The 23229-nt window shown below is 34.7% G+C and overlaps 1 protein-coding gene across 1 annotated transcript in view; it reads right to left on the bottom strand.

Moving 5' to 3' along the window:
* HELRODRAFT_98742 (hypothetical protein) overlaps nucleotides 1–23229 on the bottom strand; it is a 35491-nt gene that overhangs the window by 900 nt on the left and 11362 nt on the right. Inside the window, exons 4-27 of the mRNA XM_009016629.1 lie at nucleotides 17826–18018; nucleotides 17286–17362; nucleotides 7289–7380; nucleotides 6942–7152; nucleotides 6432–6553; nucleotides 6165–6342; nucleotides 5871–5974; nucleotides 5549–5768; nucleotides 5292–5461; nucleotides 4771–4959; nucleotides 4426–4589; nucleotides 4174–4310; nucleotides 3776–3941; nucleotides 3500–3632; nucleotides 3249–3347; nucleotides 2840–2959; nucleotides 2465–2619; nucleotides 2006–2297; nucleotides 1836–1929; nucleotides 1508–1584; nucleotides 1150–1284; nucleotides 900–1025; nucleotides 666–820; nucleotides 174–309 (exon numbers count right to left, since the gene is read on the bottom strand). Of these exons, the coding sequence (XP_009014877.1) occupies nucleotides 174–309; nucleotides 666–820; nucleotides 900–1025; nucleotides 1150–1284; nucleotides 1508–1584; nucleotides 1836–1929; nucleotides 2006–2297; nucleotides 2465–2619; nucleotides 2840–2959; nucleotides 3249–3347; nucleotides 3500–3632; nucleotides 3776–3941; nucleotides 4174–4310; nucleotides 4426–4589; nucleotides 4771–4959; nucleotides 5292–5461; nucleotides 5549–5768; nucleotides 5871–5974; nucleotides 6165–6342; nucleotides 6432–6553; nucleotides 6942–7152; nucleotides 7289–7380; nucleotides 17286–17362; nucleotides 17826–18018 (3545 nt within the window). The remainder of the gene's footprint in view (nucleotides 1–173; nucleotides 310–665; nucleotides 821–899; nucleotides 1026–1149; nucleotides 1285–1507; nucleotides 1585–1835; nucleotides 1930–2005; nucleotides 2298–2464; nucleotides 2620–2839; nucleotides 2960–3248; nucleotides 3348–3499; nucleotides 3633–3775; nucleotides 3942–4173; nucleotides 4311–4425; nucleotides 4590–4770; nucleotides 4960–5291; nucleotides 5462–5548; nucleotides 5769–5870; nucleotides 5975–6164; nucleotides 6343–6431; nucleotides 6554–6941; nucleotides 7153–7288; nucleotides 7381–17285; nucleotides 17363–17825; nucleotides 18019–23229) is intronic.

The following is a 23229-nucleotide window of genomic DNA, read 5'->3' on the forward strand; positions in this document are numbered from 1 at the left end:
ATTGTTGGTTATATCATTTTAAAACATATTATTGTGCACAGTTTCATCCTTTTAACATTACTTACTGCCTCACCATGATCGCCATGCTTTCCAGCATTATCATCGTCATATTTATCGACGACAATATTACAGTAGTGTGTATTTGTTAAAATCATCAACATCCCTTTACGTACTTCCGTTTGGACCATGCAGGGCCTCTGAGTTCTCAGCAGTTTGACGGTCTGGAAGAGATCGACTACCCCCTCGTACCTCATTCTTTCCAGTACGATGCTCAGAGCTATGAACACACCGGTCTTGCTCACGCCCGCGCTGAATTTCAATTATTTACTCTTATTTATAACCGCTTGATAAATTTGTTGTTCCATTAAAAAACATGGCAAAATAATTTATTTATTAATCTCACTACAGATTACATTAATTGTTTGTTCAAGTGGGGGATGGAATTGAAAAAAGTAAATATTTGTGAAAATGCAGCGAAGCACCAGTTCAACTGAATATTTCCTAATTTTCATCTGATTATTCAAGTTATTTCTATAATGTTCCCTGTAGAAATAATAGGCTGGATCGCAAAAAAAATTTCAAACAAAATGGAATGTAATGAAGTTTTATACTCAAGCGTATAACGATGATTCCTAATTCATTCTAAGTGTCTCATTGCAAAGAACCTGCAGTGAACAGTGATCGGACCATCCTGACCAAACTGCTCCTTTGTCTTGTGCACCTGTCCGATGAAATCAATGAAGCCCTCGCCAGACTTCGGCACTCCTTGCTCCGGCCAATCAGTGAATTGAAATTGCCTGATTGTTCTCGACTGACCATCCTGCGATGATTGCAAACAATTCATCCATTACAAAAAGTTGAAGATTAGTTGAATCAAATACGGCAAAAATTGCACCGACCCTGGCATCTGTAACTTTGAACTCTCTCAAAATGTATTGTGGCATGTTGTACTCCGCCATCGGATCCACAACAAAATATTGATACCTCGCTGATCTCTCGCTTGGCCAGTACTGATGGCACTTCTCCTACAGTTCAGTGCGTTCGGATGGATATGTTTTTAATTTAAATGTTTTGTTTTGAAATATCAAATTAAAAAAAAAAGAATTGTTTTTTTTTATAATAAATTAACAGTGTCTGAGTTGTGCAAACCCTTCCGGCTTCTCTCAGTTTAACCAGCATGACGACGATTGTGGAATTGTGCTCCCACAACATCCTCCAGAAATCTTCCGTGGTGCTTGCCAGGGGACCCTGCGTGGCTATGTAGGCCTTCTTGTATCTGTAGCCCTGGACAGTGGGTCATTGTGAACGAGTATTATCTTAATTGACTGACTATAGAGTATCTAAACCAACATTAAATTTTGAATCGTATTTTGTTTAGTTTCTGCTTCGTACCAACGGTTTTAAAAAATAACATTTTAATAAACCATTAGTGATGAGAGATTGCAGAATGTTAATCATGAAATTTTCTGGTTTATCAACAATAGTTTCAATATGAAATGGAACTAACGTCAATGAAGTTGGCATTGATGTAATCTGACCCCTCCACCCCTCTGATCATCTGCAGTGCAACTCGTGTTGACTCAACTTTGTAGGGTGGAAATAAATTTCAATGGAAAATGGAATATGTCATCATTTGTAGTTATGTCAGATATATGTTATTTTTTATTGCATTCACGGATTTTACTTTTGTTTTAGTAACTTGGCGTAATTACGTAAAAGTGTTAAACGTTAATAAACAATGTTTGGAGGTAACAGACAGACAACAATTTAATTACACCTTTAATAATAAAAATATGTAAGTTTTATAAAAAATAAATAAAAACTAATCTATTTACATGGCAAAATGTTAACGAATCTGTTTTTGAATTTGTTGTTCTGCAAGCTCGCACTGACGTATTGACTGCTCGTTATTTTCGTTGTGGACAACTTCTGAATGGATGAAACAAGTAGCAAGTTTACAAAATCATGATTTCTCACTAGTATGCAAAGACTACTGCACACCCACCTTGAACTCCATTTCCATTAGAGACAAATTCGATGCGCTCTCCGGTTCTAAGCTCATCAGTTTTTGCATGTGGGCGTACAAATTTCTGGCGGGGATTTCCGTGCATCCGCAGACGACTCCCTCCAAAATGGCGTCATGTACGAATACGTACTGGTCTTCCGTTTGCACCATGTAGTTCCTCTGAGCCCTCATGCATGTCACGTGACCGTACACGTCTATGGTCTTCTCGAATCGTGCCCTCTCCAACATGGCATCGACCACGATGAATGCTCCCGTCCGCCCTACACCGGCGCTGTGTGCCAGTAAAATGAGATTTTAGAGATTTGTGACAAAATTTTTGTTGTTGTTAGGCAACAATTTGTTAATTAAATGAGAATTATTTCTTTTTTCGAAAACCAATTAATAAATTCATCAAACATTGAACACAAAATTCAAGTGAGAATTTTCATGATGTTAAACCTGCAGTGCACAACAATTGGGCCAGCTTCAGGTGTCTGATAACTTTTGACTCTTCTCATGAACATCAGCAGGGCGGTTGGATGCTCCGGAACTCCATGGTCTGGCCAGGCTGTGAACTGGAACTGACGAACTTCTACGCGATCTGGATGGCCAGACTGCAAAAAACAAGCGCAATTAAAAGAATTCAATTCCAAACAAAAAATCATTGATTGTTTTATTTCTGCTTTTAATTTGCGGATTTTCTTTACATTCCAATAAAATTTTTAACTATTTGACTGTTTTTAGAACAAGAATATTACACAACAGAGCAGAACATGTCGTATTTACAATAGAAATTATTTAGTGGATCAGTGAGTGTTAAATCTGACAATTTACCTTGGTGATGAGAAATGTTCTGAGTGTATAGATAGCAAGTTCGACGACATCCACCAGTGTGACGTGCACGCACGCGTACACTTCTGTACCTCGGTTGGGCCAGTACTGATCGCACTTCACCTGTTATATCGGGTTGTATGCAAAACTGATGTACAAGTGGCTGTGTATGTCAATTTGTGAACGTATGTGCATCAAAATGTTCTTTAAAACGGTTGAAAAAAGTTTTAGAAAATAAACCTGAAAACGTAAACAGATGAAGAGTTTTTAATAGAAAATTAGTTTTATGAATCTCAATAGTATCTATCGCACAATGAATTGTTTGAAAAAGTAAAAGAATCAAAATTTATGGTAAAGCGTTACGTATTTTGTATGAGATTAATGAATAATTTTAAGATGAAGCATTTCAAACTCTGCCACGCTCCTCCAGCTTGGTCATCATGACGATGATGGTCACCCGCTCGTCCCACACCATCCTCCAAAAATCTCCAAACGTTTCTGGCAGGGGGCCCTGCACAAAATAAAAAAAAACGTAGACTCGAAACTTTGTCTAAAATTATAATCACGTTTGTAAAATTTTACTTTAAAAATTAATCAAATAATTTAATAAATCCTCCGGTATTATTAATAATTTTCGAGACAAACTGAACCAATCAATGGCACCTGGGTAGCAATATAAGCGTTGGACTTCCTGTACCCATCAATGAAGTTTGCGTTGATGTAATCACTTCCAACTCTTCCATCCAACATAGGCAGAACCACGCGCGAGTGATCGTACGCTATCACGTTTGCGTACCTTCGTGTTTTTGAAATGCAATTAATTTTGATATACAAATATCCATAAGCTTGTTTCGGTTAAAGACAAACAAATTTAATAAGATCATTTATTTAAGTAATTACTTTCCAATTTATAAATTTATGATCCCATTTATTGCAGACCTATTTTTGGATTTGTTGCAGTCGAGACTCGAGGTCTCCCATGTGAACTGCTGGCCTGGGTCGATGGACTCGTACTCCTGAGAGAAGAGCACCCCATCACATGCCTTCAACGACTCGACGTGGCCACCAAATTCTGAGACAGGGATAGGTGGGTGGCTTGCCATAGCTGGTTGGGGGTAAGAAAATTGATGTTGTTAAGGCTGGGAGTGGTTATTGAGATGGTAATGAGTCTAATACACCGTATTCATTTTTCAAGAATGTGTATAATAACATAAATAAATTATGAATGCGATCTTGCTATAATTTAACTTTGCGTATTAAAGAAAACGCGTATTAAAAATCGAAAAAATTTTACAATAATTGAAAATGAAGCAATGAAAATAAAAAATAGAATTGACCTTGAGTGTGATACTGAGTCCTCCTTATTTCAACGGGGTCCGTTGGATTGATGGAGAGTTCGGTCGGCGTCATCAACAGTTTGGCGGGCTGTTTTGGAAGGAGATATCGTTTGGCGTTGTTTTCCCTGTTCCTATTTCTGAAAATCGTTTCAAAATATTTTTAAATTTTAAAATCAAAATTGCTGATTGAATTTAGATAATTAAAATTAATGGAAATTTCAGAGTCTATTTCAGCGGAACAAATTATGTGACCTGTTGAAAATGATGATGAGGACAACGAGGAGGATGAGAACGATGGCGGCGCACATGGGGCCAACCACCCACAGCAGATCAAAGTTGCCCACCATCATCTGACTCTTTACCTCCAACTTTTCCATCGATATGAAAGCTGAATACGGCGAGGAAGAACTCAACCTCTGTTGTTGTTAGATATTGAATTAATCACTCAAATTATGTAACGTCCAAATTTTTGTGCAGTTATGTTTCAATCACGATAGAAACAAATTTTTACTGTCACGACAAAATTGCATCAATTTCGTGCGAGTTGCTTGCTGGCTATAAAGTAGAGAAAAACAAATTTTTTAAAACATCTGACACAATGGATCGACTGACTTTATTTTCAGGCAAGACCGCTCTTATGAAGATTTTATAAACTTGATCTCTCCTCAGCCGGTAGTTGATGAAGTCCCCAGAGGCAGACCTGCCCCCGTCACCGAGTACCATCTCCTTCGGTAGGACAACATCGAACTTGCTGGCCACCCAGCCATCCTTCTGTGGGCCTTTTAACTGACCCGTGTAAGTTTTCACAAGGATGATGGAAAGTGAATTAAAATAATTGTTTAATATATTTTTTACGTAAAAGTTATTTTAAAATTTCTTAGTAAAAGTTATTTTAAAATTTCTCTACTTACAATACGATAACTTCAAGGACAATTATTTAAAATATATAGCAAATAGCGATTAAAAACTGCGTATATAGTAAATTTAATTATAGAAATGGTATACTCAGACCGCTCTTGTTACAAGTTTTATTTACTTTTGTAACTAGACGATAGTCTCTCGACAAATTTTCCACAAACAACTGTCGTTAATTCATTTATTCCAGACTACCACATTACCTCGTCGATTAATATATCTTCTGGATTCCTCCTCTCATTGGCAAACATGACGACAACGTAGTATTGAACATTTCCGTAGTGTGGAGTTGTAGTTGAAGATGTCAACCTCAGTAGGACACTTCCTTCTCCGACAGCACGGATCAGCGTGGGAGCGTCCAGAATGGGTGGAGCTACGTTGATGTTTTCATAACGTGTTTTAAAATAAATGAATTTATAAAATGAAAACTTTTAAATTGAACCGCAAAAAATATTCTCACTGGAGCTACTTGTTTCAACTTTCAGTTGGTAAGCTGGTCCTCTTGAACCGTCAATGAACATGGACGTGATGTTGATGATGTAGAGCGTGTGTGGCAGCAAGTCATCTATTTGGAATGATTTCTCTTCTTTCTCCACGTCAAAAGATCTTTTCACGTCAATCACCGTTTCTTCCAAGTTATGCTTTTGGTTCATGGTCTTCTTGTAGCCTAAGTATTCGATCTGTGGATACGTTGAATGTAATTTTATACTCCGAATGTAACATACTATTGTTTCATATTTCGTGAATAAAGTTTAGCGACGTAATTTGAGTGCTGCATGAACCTTATATTTGGACAATCCAGGTTTCTTGGGAGGTTTCCATTCCAAAGTGATGGAGCGTGGGTTGCTCGTCCGAGCGTGAAAATCTCTTACCATGTCGGGCCTCTCTGTTGAAACAATTTTGATTTTCTTTATTCAGATAATTTTAGTTTTATATTTACTCCGTTGAATGTAAAGAAATATAAACATTAACAAGCATAAAATCGTTAGATTTGAAACTAAATATAATCTATATTCAAGAGAAATGGAAAACATTTAAGATTACAAATTGAAGAGGTACAATACAACTTAACAAACCGTTTTCAAGCTTGTTAGAGTAGACGATTTCTGAGAGATTCCCAAGTTTGCCGTCAGCATACACTGCCCTCACCCTGACCACGTAGACGGACAGCGCTTCGAGTCCAGTTAGATGGTGAGACGTCTGAGAATTCTTCACCTCGCTGTACGACCATTGATTTATATCGGGGATGGCAACCTAACGGTGCAATGTAGAATAATAATTTTACATTTAAAAATAACTTCATTAACAATTTTCGATTGAAAATAGAAATTTCTTCAAATCACTGTGTTATAGTAGACTCGGTAGCCAATGATGCCTCTGCTCGCCGGCGGGTGGTCCCAGCTGACGTCCATCTCGGAGGGTTGTTGGCGCTTCAGTTGAATGTTGACGGGTGGCGCGTAGCTATCTGCTCAGTTCCAAATTAAAGTACAACGCAATGAAGTTAACTAGGAAATAAATGGATGTAAGGAAACATTAGCTGATATGCCAAACGCGTGATAAGAATCATTCATAAGTTTGTGCGATTTGTTTGTTTGATTTTAGTGTATGGAATGTAAGAAAATTAAGAGATGGTTTAAAAATAATATTAAATTTGATATAATTGTAAAATATTTAACGCAATAGAAAAATAAATAACGCACTTTTGAAAATTTCTAAAAAATTTGACACCAAACTAATTAATTTTACAAAGAAAAATCAGAAACATTATACTGTTTCATTATACTGAAACATTATTAATGCAACAATATAAGTAGAGGATGGTCATAAAAAAATTTGTGAAAATTTGATCGTACATTGGGACGCAGTTTTGAAAAGAAGCTGGTTGCTCCACGGCCCAGGTCCCTCTTTTGTGTAGGCTCTCGTCTGGAAGTTGTACTCCGTGTTGGGCTTGAGGGAATCGAAAATGTAGGAGTCATTAGTCGTATTGTAGGGCCGCCATTCGATGGTCGGATTGTTTGCCAGGTGGTACATCACCTCGTACACGATGATCTCACCATTCCTGTGCTGTTGTTGCAGATTATCAAGAGCGTGATGAAAACTAAAAAAATTATTAAATCTACTCATTCACATTTTAACATGATAAGTTTAAAAAAATAGATTCAGCTAAATTATGAATGAATAATTAATTTATTATCTTTACATCTTTCGAGGGAGCATTCCACTGCAGTTTTACGGATTTAGGATTGTTGTTGAAGCCTGTGGCGGTAAAGTTCTGTGGAGCGCCTGAAGGCTCTGACAAATTTTCATGTTCAACATTTTTGTTACTCCAACGATAAATTCAGTAATTCATATAACGTGTCAGGGTTGTTAGGTTTTAGAAACAGGCATTGCATGAACTAAAATGCAAACAACAAAAGATTACCGAAGAATAAATAAATAATGATCGGAAAGATATATTTCCAAAAAAAAACTTAGCCTTCAAAATAAAACTGATATAACGAACAAACAATATAGAAAACAATTCAAATTAAGAAATAAGTATATCATGATATAATGATATAAGCGTGTAGTAGCCCAAGACATATATCTTCCATCCATGTAAGCAGATATGGGATAGTTTTTTTTTAACTAATTTAATAAGTTAAATCGTTCATTTTGTGTTGATTGCTTCATCACAAAATGACTAAGTTCATACAATTTCGATAGATACAATTTAAGTTGAAAAATGTCATCGTTAATTTAAATAAATAATTTTAAAAAAGAATTAATTTCAAATTTTATAGACATGTATTGTTGCAAAAAATTATAATAACTTCCGCCAGGGGTCACCAATCTTCCGACAGATTCAATTCCAAATCCGTACAAATTCTTGGCGGATAGTCTGAACTCATATTCAACACCTTGTTCTTTTTGTGAAATGTTCAATATAATTAATTAACTTCCATTGTTCCCAACATTGAGCGCACTCAGTTTAAATTGTAATACGTTCAGAAAATTATCTTTCGGGAGATTATTTATTATTCAACAGGTGTTTGACTCATATTTCGTGTAAATCTCACAATACCACATCACTAATAAATTGAATTCCGCGCACAACTAATTTTAAACACTACCACCATCACCGACAACAAAAAAACAACCAAAACAACAACAAAACAATGCATCAGCAATAATGCATCAACTCACTTAAGATGCCAGTGACAAATTCAGTTTTTGCCGAATCGAACCTCTTCTCCTCCTGATTGACAGGACTTTCACCGACCACGTGGTAGGTCAGGCAGTAACCTTCCAGTGCTCCGTTCGTCGTCAGGGGTGGATCCCAGGATATGGAGACGACGGGCGGGTTGATTTGGTACATATCCAATCGGAAGTTGTGTGGCTCGCTTGGCGCTGAGGTGGCGATATTTATTCTTCTTTTACAAGTTTTAATTTTTTAATTCAAAATTACTTACGTTTTGTCACTTCTAAAAAATTAATTGAAATAGAAAAAAAAACAAAATGCAACGACCCAAAATACGAGCCAATAAAGATTATAGTTTCCACAACCAGTCCGTGAGGGACCCATGGATCGGAGGGTAGGAAATAAAAAAAGTTAACATCGTTACAACTTTGAAAATCATCCCCTCTAACCAAAAATTTCTGGATCCGCCAGCGCAAACTGTGCAACGATATAACCATGTAACTACGTAACCATGTAACTATGTAATCCTATAACCAATTAACTATGTAAACAGGAAACCAACGTTACCATGTAACTACGTAACCATATAGCCAGGTAAACACTTAACCATGTAACCATGTAACCGTGTAATCAGGTAACCACTTAAATTTTGTTCTTTTTAACAAGACAAACAAAATTGATAGCAATACCAACTAAAAAATTGTAGCTGAAAGATCAACATCAACTCTAACCGACACTACAAAATCAAAAGACCATCACGAACCGACAAAACAAACAACACAAACCAATAACAAAAACACAGCACAACATCTAACACAGCACAGCCCAACCAACAAACCAACCGGTATCTTTTGTTTTAATTTTCCTGGCCCTACTAAAAACTCCCAACTTGAGTTGAGTGTAGGCTGCAATTTCAATGGCATACACCGACCCCGGGTTCAATCCATTAAGGACCGCATAGGTCTCTGTGACGTCATGAACCAGTGGGGGACTTAGTGACGTCATATCTACGGCGTTGTAGTTGTCGTCTGGTAGTGATTGGAAGTAGGATATTCTGTATCCGATGATTGGATTTTTTGAGTCGAGGTCGTACGGTTGTTTCCACTTCAATGAGATGGACGTTGAGTTGATAGCGTCCATCTGAATGTTCAGCGGCTCACTGACCACTAAAAATTATTATGGTAATGCCAGTTAAAAATGGATTGGGGAATATTTAAATAAGCGATCAATTTTTGAATTAAACTATGCTCTAGCTAGATTAACAAGATAAAGTGTATGAAGCAAGATTTGTTGAGTGTACCTATTGCACTGAAGGAAGGTTATCGAACAATCATTTACAGGATTTCTAAACTAAGAGGCGAACGAAAAACCTAACAGGCAGAAGTTCTTAACATGAAAGTGATAAAAATGTTGAGATAATTATCATCGTCCATATGAATCTAATTTGGCATTTGATACCAAAATAAATTTGCTTTATAAATTAATTTATGTTAAGAAATATATAAAATTCTATTGTAGCAAGGTGGATGATGAAGAATATCATGAAATCAACAGAATAAAGCGATGGGATATTGCTTCTACTCAGCTTAGAAACGCATGAATTTGCGTGCAATAGTTTGTTTTCTTAATTAATCAATTAGATAAATAAATAAATTAATTAACAACAATTAACTAATTAATATTTTTAGCGTACTACATAAAGAAGCAATTGTTATGATTTGTAATGAACCTTCAAAGCATCTACACACACACACACACACACACACACACACACACACACACACACACACACACACACACACACACACACACACACGTAATTACAACACAGCAATCCCAGGGAAAAAAATCATAAGAAAGCAAATTTAAAATGCTTGAACAACATTAACTCTTTTATGATGTGTATATTAAAAAATATTAAAAAACACATAACACAAACAATAATCAATTAAGGTATCTAAACGTTGTCTTAATAATTTTTAGTGATGGTTATATTCGTAATGATTACAAATGCAGAAAACACATGATACAAAACTGAAGAAAAGATAACAAAACGCAATAATAGCATTTTTATTAAATGGTTTTCATCGAATGATTTATAAAGATATTTTGTTGTACAATAAAATAAATTACGCCATTTCTAAGAATAACTTGCTATAGTGAAAGAAGTTTTTGGAAAGATTTTCTCTAATGAGCAGATAACATTTAAAAGCAAGTAAAATTAATTTAAATCTAGACTGTTGAAAAGAAAGATTTGTCTGGTATAGCGAATAAAAACAAAAGCAAATGATACGATCGCATGTATGATATAAATATCAGTGGGTAGGATAGAACGAGTGATCAAATGGAGGATACATCAATAGATAATGTAGTCTAAGATAGATGAATGATATGAGATAAAGCAGCACCCAAAAAAGCGTCACATTGAAATTGCACGCTTTACGTTACTTTATATGCCTTCAGTTTTTACTGCCCACCAGCAAGTATCGTCATTTTGTACGTTGTGTGTATACAACAACGTCCAATAAAAGATCAATTATGAAAAATTAATGCATTTTAACGCCCAAACGATCATTAGGCATTCATCTTCTAAGCTTAAAACTAAAGAAATATTTCATTCTTTTCATGTGGGAAACAACAGAATTATTTTTTGAATTTTGGTTTATATAATAGTTAAATTAAAAGTTCTCTACAGTAAAACAAAAAAATAGTGCCTTTTAAATGAGATAAAATATGGTCTGACATACGACGATCATTTGTATGCGATATAATTACCATTTAGCGTACGCACCGAAAAATTATAAATTATTTATCAGCCTAATTTTATTATTTCAACAATTATTTTTATTTAAAAACGTATTTTATTTCTATTTCTTAATTCTTGCTTTTTTAAATAAAATTTTCAACACCAACATGAGATAAGAATTGTAGAAATGCAGCAAAAAGTAGTAGTTTCAACAGGCAGTGAGAGGTTACATCACACATCTATTTATAAGAAATAGAATGCATGCACACGCACACACGCACACACAAGAAGGAGCGAATATTGTGTGTTTAATAATTACATTAAATCAAGAGCACTGATGTTAGGAGAGGCATAAAAGTTTTAGGCGAAGAGTTATTTTTGAGAGAAAGATATTTTTTGTGTGCAAAAAACAGTAGAGTTTCATTGGCTGATGTTTATGAGCAATTTATTGGGTGCTCAAACCAAACAAATATTTTTTCAGCTCCTTGTCTATACACTTACAAACACACACAGACGCACGCACACACACGTGGGTACACCTACACACATTCATACTGACACATACGGATAAACAGCGGTAAACAACAAACCTCCAGCCAGGGTCCTAGCGACAACGAAGCCACTGCTTGCCACAGAAATCTTGTTGTCGTCGGCCACCATGGTGTCGACCTTGAACTTGTAGTCCCTGTCTGGTTTGAGGTCATCTATGACGTAGGTGAGGCGACTTTGCGGCAGGTTTATGGAGTACATCTGGTCATGAAGATGACGGTGATGATGAAGATGATGATGAGGATGATGAGGATGTGAGGATGATGAGGATGAAGATGGTAGTGAATGATGATGGTGTTGATGATAATGATGATCAAGATGACTATGACCACAATGATGATGGTGATGATGTTTATGATAATGATGACAATGATGATGGTTACGATGATCTTGATAATGATGACAATGATGTGCTTTAAAATAGTGACATTTAAAACGGCGATGATAAGAAGAATTGTAACAATTGCAATGGAAGAATTAATATTGGGACAACATTCAATATAAAAAAAAACTCTTCGGAGATCATTTTGCGGAATGTAAAAATTCAGTGAAGACTTTTTTTATGAAACAACAATGATATCGCGAAGGACGGCGATAATTAGGACGCTGTTTGTAATAATGATTCATGGCTTTGCGTTGGGATGAAGATTTATGGCGGGGCGTAGAATGGTGAGAATTTTCCAACCAACCTTTTTACTGCTCCTCTGATTAGAATCATTTTTCAAAACACTAGCAGCGTGAATTGGGTTGTTATTGCTGTTATTATTATTATTATTATTGTTGTTGTTGTCTGTAACTTCCCCGTACGTGAGGTCATAACCTTTGGCGTACATATCCCATGCCGGGTCAGACAGATGCCAGGTCAGTCGGATGGAGTTTAAGGTCAAAGGTTCAGCCTTCAGATAGATGGAGAGACCTTGGAAAGTTGTTGTTATTGAAATTTAATTTTATATTTATGTCTTTGTTTTTGTTATTTTTTTCTGGCGAACGTAGAATTGGTTGTATTGGAACACTAAAGTGGAATGTTTTGATAACTCAACTAAGGACATTTGTATTTGCGATTGGTGCACTAGTACCTTTTTACACTAGCTTCAGACTGGCTGGTTTAAAACGGAATTTATGCAATCTTATGCAATAAACGATCAGCAGTTGTCCAATAAACATACAGAGCAATAAAAATTATTAGAAATAGTTTCTCAATTGAAATTGTACAATATATTGAGAAGTAGGTCAACAAAATAGTTTAAAACAAAAACATGTTAACACAAGTCACGAACAAACTAGTCAGATAACCAATCAAACTAAACAAACAAACGAACAAAATAAACAAATAAACAGACAGACGAACAGACAGGCAGACAAACAAACAAACAAACAGACGAGCAGACAATTAAATATTAAAATAAATGCGAAACCAGGTAGTTTAAGCTTAACGATGACCGGATGGGAAAACTCGCTGATGTGGTCAGCTTTGTAGGAAGCCACCTGGACCTTGTAGTCCAGGTTTGACTGCAGGCCTGAAACGATTTCGTGGCGACTGGACGGTCCACCAGCAACAAGAACCGTCGAGGATATGTCGGGCTGGTGGGGGTTGTGTTCGGATAGGGAGGAGTAGGTTACCTTAAAACCCTGGTCAGGTTGATGATGATGATGGTGACAATGATGATGGTGACGATGAAGTTGAGTGATGTTGACGACGACAATGATGGTGACGATGGCAATGATGGTGCTGGTGACGATGATGATGATGACGGTGAGTAATTTTAATGAATAAATTAATGTATATATATATATATATATATATATATATCCACAAGTTTAATTTAATTATTCTTAGAAATAATAATATATATAAAAAATTATTATGTAAATATTGAAAAGCCGATTTAAAATACACGCATGTTAAAAGACACAAAAATAAATATAAAACGCTTTTTATTTTGATAAATAAAAATTTTCAATAGGCTGAAAAAGGAGAAAAATTGGTAATAAATTGTAGAAAAAAAATTAAATTAAAATTTAAAAAAAATTAATTTTGCGATAAAATTTGTTTTTGTTGCGAGTTTTAATTAAATTTCTCTTGATCTCATAAAAGTTGAAAACATTTGTTTCATCAATGAACTAAGCCGCATAATCTCCTCACAAAAATTGTTAATTTATTTTTCAAGCTCTCCTTTCAAATCGTTATACGTCCTCATCATTACAATCATCACAACATCATTATCACTTTCATCATCATCCTCATCATTCGAACCACCATCATCATTATAGTTAATTACATTTTGCAATGCCGCCATCATCACCATCGTCATCATCATATAAATTCTGTTCTAACATTGTTTCATAATCGTTTCCATCATCATCAACATCATCAATCTCGTCATTGCCATCATCACCGCGGGTAAAACTATCTCACGTCAATTTTAGCCTCCTCGCCATCCTCATCACTCCCAGTAGGAGCAAGTTGCCAATCAACACGGATAGATTCCGGGTTGATGGGAACTGCACGGACTTTGGTCGGAGTTGGAAGGACATCTGGTGATGATTGCATGCATTCGAGGTATTGTATTACAAAAAATAAACTAACCATATAAAGAAATAAAAATAATTATACAGATGAAAACAAACTAAACAGACATTTGCAACTAATTTTAAACGTAGATAAACGAACAATAAAACAAACAAACGAACGAACACACAAACAAGCAAACACACAAACAAATGTACATCTTGACATTCACCACACACACCATACCACACGCGCACACACACACACACACATTCCACACAACACATAAACAAGCAAACACACAAACAAATGTACATCCCGACATCGCCACACCACACGCACACACACACCCAAATACACCCACAAACAAACACAAACACACACGCGCGCGCGTAGAACAACAAACCTTGTAATGCTGATCTCTTAACTTTATCATCGGATTCTAAGGTTTCAGGCGGTTGTCCAGTTTAAGATGAGAACATAAAAGTTTCGAAACAAAAAAATAATAAAATATAAAAAAATAAAAATAATAAATAACGAAAAATAGTAAATTTAAATAAACATGAAATATTTTATATGAACTAAAATTATTTTTTATAAAATAAAATTTATAATTGAAATTAGGACTGTCTAAAGGTATCAGAAAAGCCAATGCAATCCTAAATAAGATTTTAAAATAAATTCTGGATAATAGATTGGTTATTTCATTCAAACTAATGATAAAAAAAATTGTTTATTAAATTATTAATTTAATTTTTCCAACAATAACAACACCACTACAAACAACATCAACAACAACATCAACAACGACAAGATCATCAACAACAACGAGATCATCAACAACAACAACAGCAGCAGCATTCAAAACAATAATAACACTAACAATAGTAGCACTGATTACCATCTCACGACATCTAAAACATACAGTAATTACGAAATTTTTGAATGTTGAAAACACCCAAAGAGACAAATTTCTAACATGACGTCATCTATTCTATTATAAAATTAGGAATGCAGTTCAACCACACACACACACACACACACACACACACACACACACACACACACACACATCCACACACAACTTTGAGCACGCACGCACACGCATACACAGTCACACACAACTTCACGCAGGCACACACACACACTATCACACATCGTCATACATCTCCATTCATTGTATGTACCATCATTACATTACATATTTACATATTTACATAACGAGTCCATTCATTCATTGTTTAATCCAAAAGCGAATCCACCCATGAATGAAATGTAATATAATAATTAAGTGATATTAAATCTACAAGAGTGAAAATTCTGAAGAGTATTAGAAGTCATTTGTATAATTAGATGAAACCTCTCGACTGATGATGACACAGCGGTAAGGCCACCACTAATCTACCTAATCTAACTTTCTCTCTATTTAATATTTTAAACTCGCTTGTTTACAAGCCTAATAACAAAATGCTTAAAAATTCATAAACGACCAACCAGATTGCTGAGGTCTGAATGAAATGAATTTGAAAGAGGAGTGTATAGTCGACCGATCAACCAGCCAACAGCCAACCCATCACCAGCCTCATAAATTAAACTTCATTGTAAACAATTCAAATTTATCGAATGAACAACGCGTGAAATGTTCGCTGGAGTTTGTTAGTACGTTAGTTAGCTCATGTGGTAGAATATTTGCCGTTATTGCGCTGTTAAATTGTTGGTGACAGTGGTACCTGCTTCAAATGCGTTCTGTAAAATTCGGCATAACCATTTACTCATGGATACGATATGTATTATATAGAGATATATACATGAAATAGAAGAAAAAAGTTTGTAAAATATGATAGTTTATAAAATTTATTTCCAATCAATCTCAAAATGTCTATATGATTGCTTGTAATTTATAAACAGTAATTTCGTATATACCTACAATTGGTTTCGCATGCGTCTGTGTGATGTGTGGAAGTCGACGTCTTGATTTGTTGGCTGGAGGCAAGATGATGCACGCACTCATACATTAAATATCATTCAACCATAGTGAGTGCAGAATTAACTGCCATTAGAGTAGATAAGAAAGGTGAATTTGATGGGGCTGGCTGTGATGTGATGACGAAGAAGAAGATGATGACACGAATGATGATGAGGAGGAGGAGGAAGAGGAGATGTTGGTATAGTGAAGATGGTATTTAACAGATTGGATGACAATGATGCAAGTGATAAAATAATGGATAATAATAATGATTAACATTAACAAGTGGTGTTATTTATTATGTCGCTGATCATTACGAGACATATGACGTATAATGACGTATGATGATGTATGATGATGTAGGATGAAGTAGGATGATGAAGATGACGACGACGATGAAAATGATGATGACGACAAAGACGATGACGATGACGAAGAAAAAGATGAAGATAACTCTGATGATCATTATCAAAATAATAATAATGCAAATTGCGAAAGAGCATTAGGCACTGGAGCACATGCGATAAACAGATAATTATATGTGAGCTCACAGGAAAGAGGAAAGAGATGTCAATGGTTCTTCCAAATGAACGCACGAACACACAAACACACACACACACAAACACACTTACAATGTACATACCGATATCTATACAAACTCAACACAAACTGGCACATTTAAACAAAAATACACACAATAGATATATGTACAAACCCACAAATCACAAACACATATACATACAAAACATACAGTTAAATGTACACATACTTAAACACATGTACATACAAACACATACAAACACGTACACACGTACACACGCACAACAGACAACATAGAAATTAAAGTTATAAATTTCAGCACGTGTGCGTTAATTCTCTTTTTTTGCATTAATTTAATAATTTTTTTCAATTTTCTTATTTTTCTTTAATATTTCAAAATGTTACTTTATTATTATTTTTTTTGTTTTAGTTATTGCTGTTGTTTTTGTTGTCTTCTCATGTAATCAACTGTAAAACATAAACCGTATGTGATTCGTTGGTTAATTAAAGCAACTTAAGACACCGACTGCGAGCAAACATCATGAATATTATATAAAATACCCTAAAATTATTAAATACTATAAAACAATATTAGCACATTAAAAACAACAACATCATCAACAAAAACACATCATCAACAACAATGTTAGCAAAACATCACCAACAACAACACAACAACACAACAACAACAACAACAAAACATTACCTTCAATGTGCACATCAATATCGTGTTCGATATTCCCAAGTTCAGAGGAGGCAATGCATTTGTAGGTACCAGACTGTCTGCACACAACATCACGTCATAAACATCATTAGAAATATTTCAGTCATCACGTTGTTGTTGATGTTGTTGATGATGGTGTTGTTGTTGATGTAGTTGTTGATGTTGGTGTTGGTGTTGATGTTGTTGATGATGTTGTTGTTGTTTTTGTTGTTGTTGTTTTTGTTGTTGTTACATTGGTAAACTCTCCACTAATAGCATTATGTTTGTTGATGGTTGTTGTTCGCGTTTAATTACTATTGAAATGTGAAGTTGTTGTTAGATACAACCAACCTATTATCTCTCACCATTGACTTCCATCCAGGTAACAACAATTTGATATTAATGCTACAATGAAACGTGCAAGTACAATTATTGTGCAAATATGCCGTAGATAGAAAAAAATGATTATGTGTAGATGTGTGGTTGTGTAGAATAGTCCACCCTAGCCCAGCAATGAAAAGCCAACAAAGTATTCAATCCAACCTTATATCAGTTAGCACAAGTACTGATCTCCCTCCAGTGACCTTGTTATCCGGGGTAAGGTCAATGTCACCTTGTCTCCATCTGACCTTGGGCAGTGGGGAGCCAACGGCATTGCACGTGACGTTCAGGTTCGCACCCATGTTCACGTGGTATGTCCTGTTCATCAGCGTGAAGTGCGGCGGAACTCGACGAGCTGTTTTTTTTTGTTTGTTTGCTTTTTTGTTTGTCTGTTTGTTTTTGTTTGCATGTTTGATTTTTCGTTTGTTCGATTACATAGTTGCTTGTTTGTTGGTTTGTTAGTTTTTGATATTTGTATCAATGATGGAAAATTAAAATTTTGTTTAACAAGTGAACACGTCTAAGGTATTAAAATACAAAATAAACATGCAATAACTAAGGGTTATTGAACAAATGACTCTTCAAATTAAATTTAAAAGAATTTGATGTTGGTCCATTTTTTCAGAAAATTGAGCGCATGCAAGGTATTTAGTTCTTCAAGGAAAATTCAAACATAGCATATTGTTTAATAAAAACTACGAAGTTTTTGTTTATTTCAATTAATTTTATATAATTATTATTATAATATTAATTATTATAATTAATTTCTTTCCTATCTTCTTTTGATAGATTTTGATATCTCTGATTGATATCTCATTGGATAATTTATCTTCTACGCCACAGAAATATATAATAAATAATATTTTATATGAAAAAAAACTTAATGGTATCATTTTTTATGTTAACATAAGTACGTGACAATCGAACAATTTTTTGGAGAAAAATAAAAACAAAACAAGCGTGCCGAGATGAATGGATGCTGTTTGGTTGGTTGGCTGGTTCGAATGCTGGTAGGTATGTAGGAACTAATTATTATTATTGTTGTTGTTGTTCATTTTGTTGTTGTTTGTTGTTGTTGTCGTTGTTGTCGTTGTCGTTGTTGGACAATAAACTAATGGTGATTTTTATGACAACGAAAATGGTGATGAAAAAAAATAATGGTGATAATAATGACGATGATATAACTATAAAAATAAGTTGCATATTTTATGTGAGAATTATTGCTTGAGACAATCAATATGGTGATCTGTAGTGGAGAGCTTATATGAGGAAAGCTTATACAAAATTGTAACTATCTTAGTTAACTTTAGTATAAATTAGTTTGGCAAAATGTTGATTAATGTATAGAAAATGAGGATGATTCAAAGAATATCAGATACTGCTGATGATCTAAATCCTAATCATAATCATAGTGATGATGATTCGGATAAATGTACGTACGCTGATGATTCAAATGATAAATATATAACAGCAGATGAAGCCGATGATATGAACACTAATCATAATCACAATGATGACGATGATGAAGATGATGACGACGAAGAAATAGAAGACAATGTTGGTGAGGATGATGAAAGTAGTCCTCATTTATTTACATCCACCTAATTAACCCTCACGACGCCTCCATACTAATTGTCATCAACAACGTCCTCAAAATCATCTTCACCCTCATCATCATCGTCATCATCTCAACATCGCGCTATGGTATCGTCGGATCATCATCGTCGTCGGATCATCATCGTCTCGACAGCTTGAATTTAATCATTCTTGTAACAATGTAATCTTCATTTTATAACAGCAGCATAATCACATCGCCATTCCGTTGTTTCCTAGCCAAAACTTCATCACATAACCAGTCACACATATTCATTCTATTATCACATAAAACTTTTCAGCCATCTAGGTTCACATTTGAACATTTGATATCACGCCGTCAGATACTGCTGATGATCTAACAGTGGTTAGATCATAATTATCATATAAATCTCATATTTTTCTTCCTGATTGGGTAAGTGGTCCGTTGTGGCCCTCTGGTCAGTTGTGATAAATAAATAAATATCTCATATTTAGAATAGCAAACGATTACACAATCACCACATTATCATGAATATATCCGATGTTTTATTCTCATTTTTTCATATTTTATATTCAAATTAATAGCAGTGTAGCATTGATTAAAAAAACGGTTTCTCAATCAAACTAAACAAATTGACGGAATAAAAATATTTTTGGGTGATTTAAACTTAAAATTAAGTCAAACAATCACAAAAGTCATCATAATTATCATTAGTACACTCGTCATTACAGCCATTTTATGCATACAGTACTAAAAGCAACATCACATTAATTATAAAATCAATAAATGGGAGTATGTAAATCAGGTGTAAAATTGGTTGTAGGTAAGAAAAAATTCAAAAAAATAATTGGAAAATTATTGTACAGGAAGGATTTTAAGGAATTGAAAAAAAAATCCGGAACGTTATGACGGGATGTTGTTACCTGTTCCTTGAGGGAACTCGTGGGCGAACATTGTTGAGAAGGATCCTTGGTTAAAGTGGGATATGTTAGTTTAATGTTTGGTTATTCCATTTTATTTTTGGTAGTGAGTTTTTTGGAATGTTCAATTGTTGTTGTTATGTTTAGTTACTCTAATTTATTTTTAATCTGTAGTACGTTAATTTGAGTTTGGTTTAGTTCAATTATACTGACAATGATTTCATCTATAAAAAATTTAAAACAGAACACACAAAGATGTAAGCCAACTTAAATGCATAAATACATTCATTATGAAAAAAGCAACGAGAACAGCAAAGAGAACAGTGTTTATAAAAACTGCCATGAAAACATTGCAACATCATAGTAACGCAACAGTGACGCAAACAAAACTGAGCAACATAGTCACCAACATAAATATAGACAGGCAGTAGCCAAAACAATCACGCCAACAAGACTGAACATAAACAAGCATGTAACAAGTTGTCTTCAAACGGGTGGACAAAAATTTCATTTTGTTGTTTATGCTGACGTTATTGTTGTTGCCATTGTCGTTGTTTATGTTATTGTCATTGTTGTTATTGTTATTGTTGTTGTTTCAAGATTTGTTGTCAAGATGAGCGTGACTGTTGGCTTGGTGCATGTTATAAACATCGAACACAATATCGTTTGTCGTCCTATCTCCGTATGCTGTTCAGTATGCCTTCAAGTGGCTGCCAAAGTTGGTATATTTCGATGTGTGTTTACTGTTCGTTCGACACGTTTCGCTTATAATTGTCGACAGTTGAAACCATGAAAAATAAAAAAAAATTAAGAAAAAGCAGTTTAACGATTCAAATCGCTGGCGCATTCGTAACAAGTACGACCAAGGACATGCGACGAAAACTTGGCCGAGCACCACTTGGTGTAACACTTTGCAAAACTATTCCTTGTGTGCGGCCAAAAAATATTTCCATTTCCGCTGCAACGCCAAGAGACGGGTTATACTACTTTTTTGTGTCTAGAAGTGCCGTTAACACAAAATTTTTTAGAAAATGCGGTGTTGATTATGGACAATTGTTCTTTTCACGAAATACGAAAAATATTATATTCAAAAAATAAAATGCTATTTTTCTTAACCCCATGTAGACTGCACTTAAATGCGATTGTGGAAGTTTCCTCTAAATTGAAAGATGCAGTCAATGCACAAAACTGTGCAAACAAGTCGGAGCTTGTGACCAGTGTTTTGGAATGTTGCCAGGAAATCACACCTGATGACTGCCGGGACTCTTACAACCACATGAAAGATTTCTTGGATAAAGCGTTGCGTAGAGAACGGTTTGGATGAGGAAAATGCATTTATTACCAACACAATTTGTTATATTTCTAATAAGACAAATGAAACATGTTTAATTGTAAATGTTGTAAAATACTTTGGAAACGTTGTAAAATATTTTGGAAATGTAAAATTTTTTGGATATGTTGTATTACTTCTTGTAAGACCAGTATTAACCCAAGTTAATTCATGTTATTTCTGTTTATGATTTCCGTTCACACAAGTTTTCTCAACATTCTTGAGCGTTTATATATTTATAGAACCACGTGTTTAAATTCCTTTGAATGTCTCGGAAGTTTTGTTACTGCATTATGAAGGCACGTTTTCAAAGCATTATTTTCCGCCAAACAATCGCTGAATCTTGCCTTCGTCCACGTGCATTCCGATCGACAAGAAGAAGACCGAACGCGAAGACGTGTTTGGTGAACATGAACATGTGTTTGGTGAACATGTGTTTGGTGAACATGAACATGTGTTTGGTGAACACGAACATGTGCCTGCTGAACAAATTTCACTTGAACATTAATTTTTGATTTCTTGCAGTGGTTTTATAAAATATCGCTAATTTTTTTATTATCTCGTTCTAAAAATTATTTTTTATAAACATTTTATATGATAACAACAAACTATCAAATTAGTTGATGGCATGGAATGGAAGCATTAGAGACAATGGAAACATCGGAAACATTGACAGCGTCGATAGAATGAATGAAAGCATCTCCGTATGAGAACAGTGTGAAAAATCGAAGAAGAACTCTGAAGAGAAAGAAAAATCATGCAGATGCTTTCTTTCGAAATAAGAAAACTGGAAGACTGAAACGTCAATTGATCGATAAGGACACTTTTTCGACATTTTTGGCGGGAAATGACGTCATTACGAACAAAAGATTATAAATCGTTTGTTTTTACGTAACGTGACGTCACGGATGCATAAATATGACCGGTCAAAATCTATTTAGCAATGCATGAAAACATTTTCTTCTTCTTTTTTTGATTTTCTTTAGAAGCAACAAACGCAAAATCGACGAAAAAAATTTTGAAAAAGAAAAAATTAAAAAAAAACTAACCAAATTATGCGTGCGTCATAAATGTTCCTTACACAATGCCAACGTGCGTATTGACTGGAAACTATTTGAAAGAAAAGAATCAAAAACGTCAAATGCACATGCACGAATTGGAAAAAACAGAGTTACAATACATAAGCAAGGACGTGAAAGTTAATCAAATACACGAAGTGCCTGTTTGTTTGTAGAATCTGTGTGCACTGTACATTCTACAATCGTATGTTTGCACACATGTATGTTTGTATATATGGGTTTATTTATGTGTGTTTGTATGTAAGCATGTCTGTATGTATGTATGTGGGTATACATCATGTATACATCAATGCATTTCAAGATACATTTATTGAGACTATGTGTATTCATTTCATTCCATGTTTGGTCTTTTTTACACACACACATACACACACAAACACACACAAACATAAAAACACACACACACACACACAGATATATATATATAACTTTATATAATATTATTTATTTGCGATAAATGTATTCATATACAAATATAAAGATGTAAATGTATGAATGTTTGTCTGTTTGCTTGCATGTATGCTTGTGTGTTTCTGTTTCTGTGTGTGTTTGTGTGGAGAAAATCTTCAGTAGCAATGCAAGAAATGTATGGACGTTCGTAATTGGACAATTAATAATTAATGAATTGTAATGGACTCTTTGATTGAACGCAGCCGTTCAC

Source organism: Helobdella robusta (assembly GCF_000326865.2).
Source record: "Helobdella robusta unplaced genomic scaffold HELROscaffold_19, whole genome shotgun sequence".
Classification (NCBI taxonomy): domain Eukaryota; kingdom Metazoa; phylum Annelida; class Clitellata; order Rhynchobdellida; family Glossiphoniidae; genus Helobdella; species Helobdella robusta.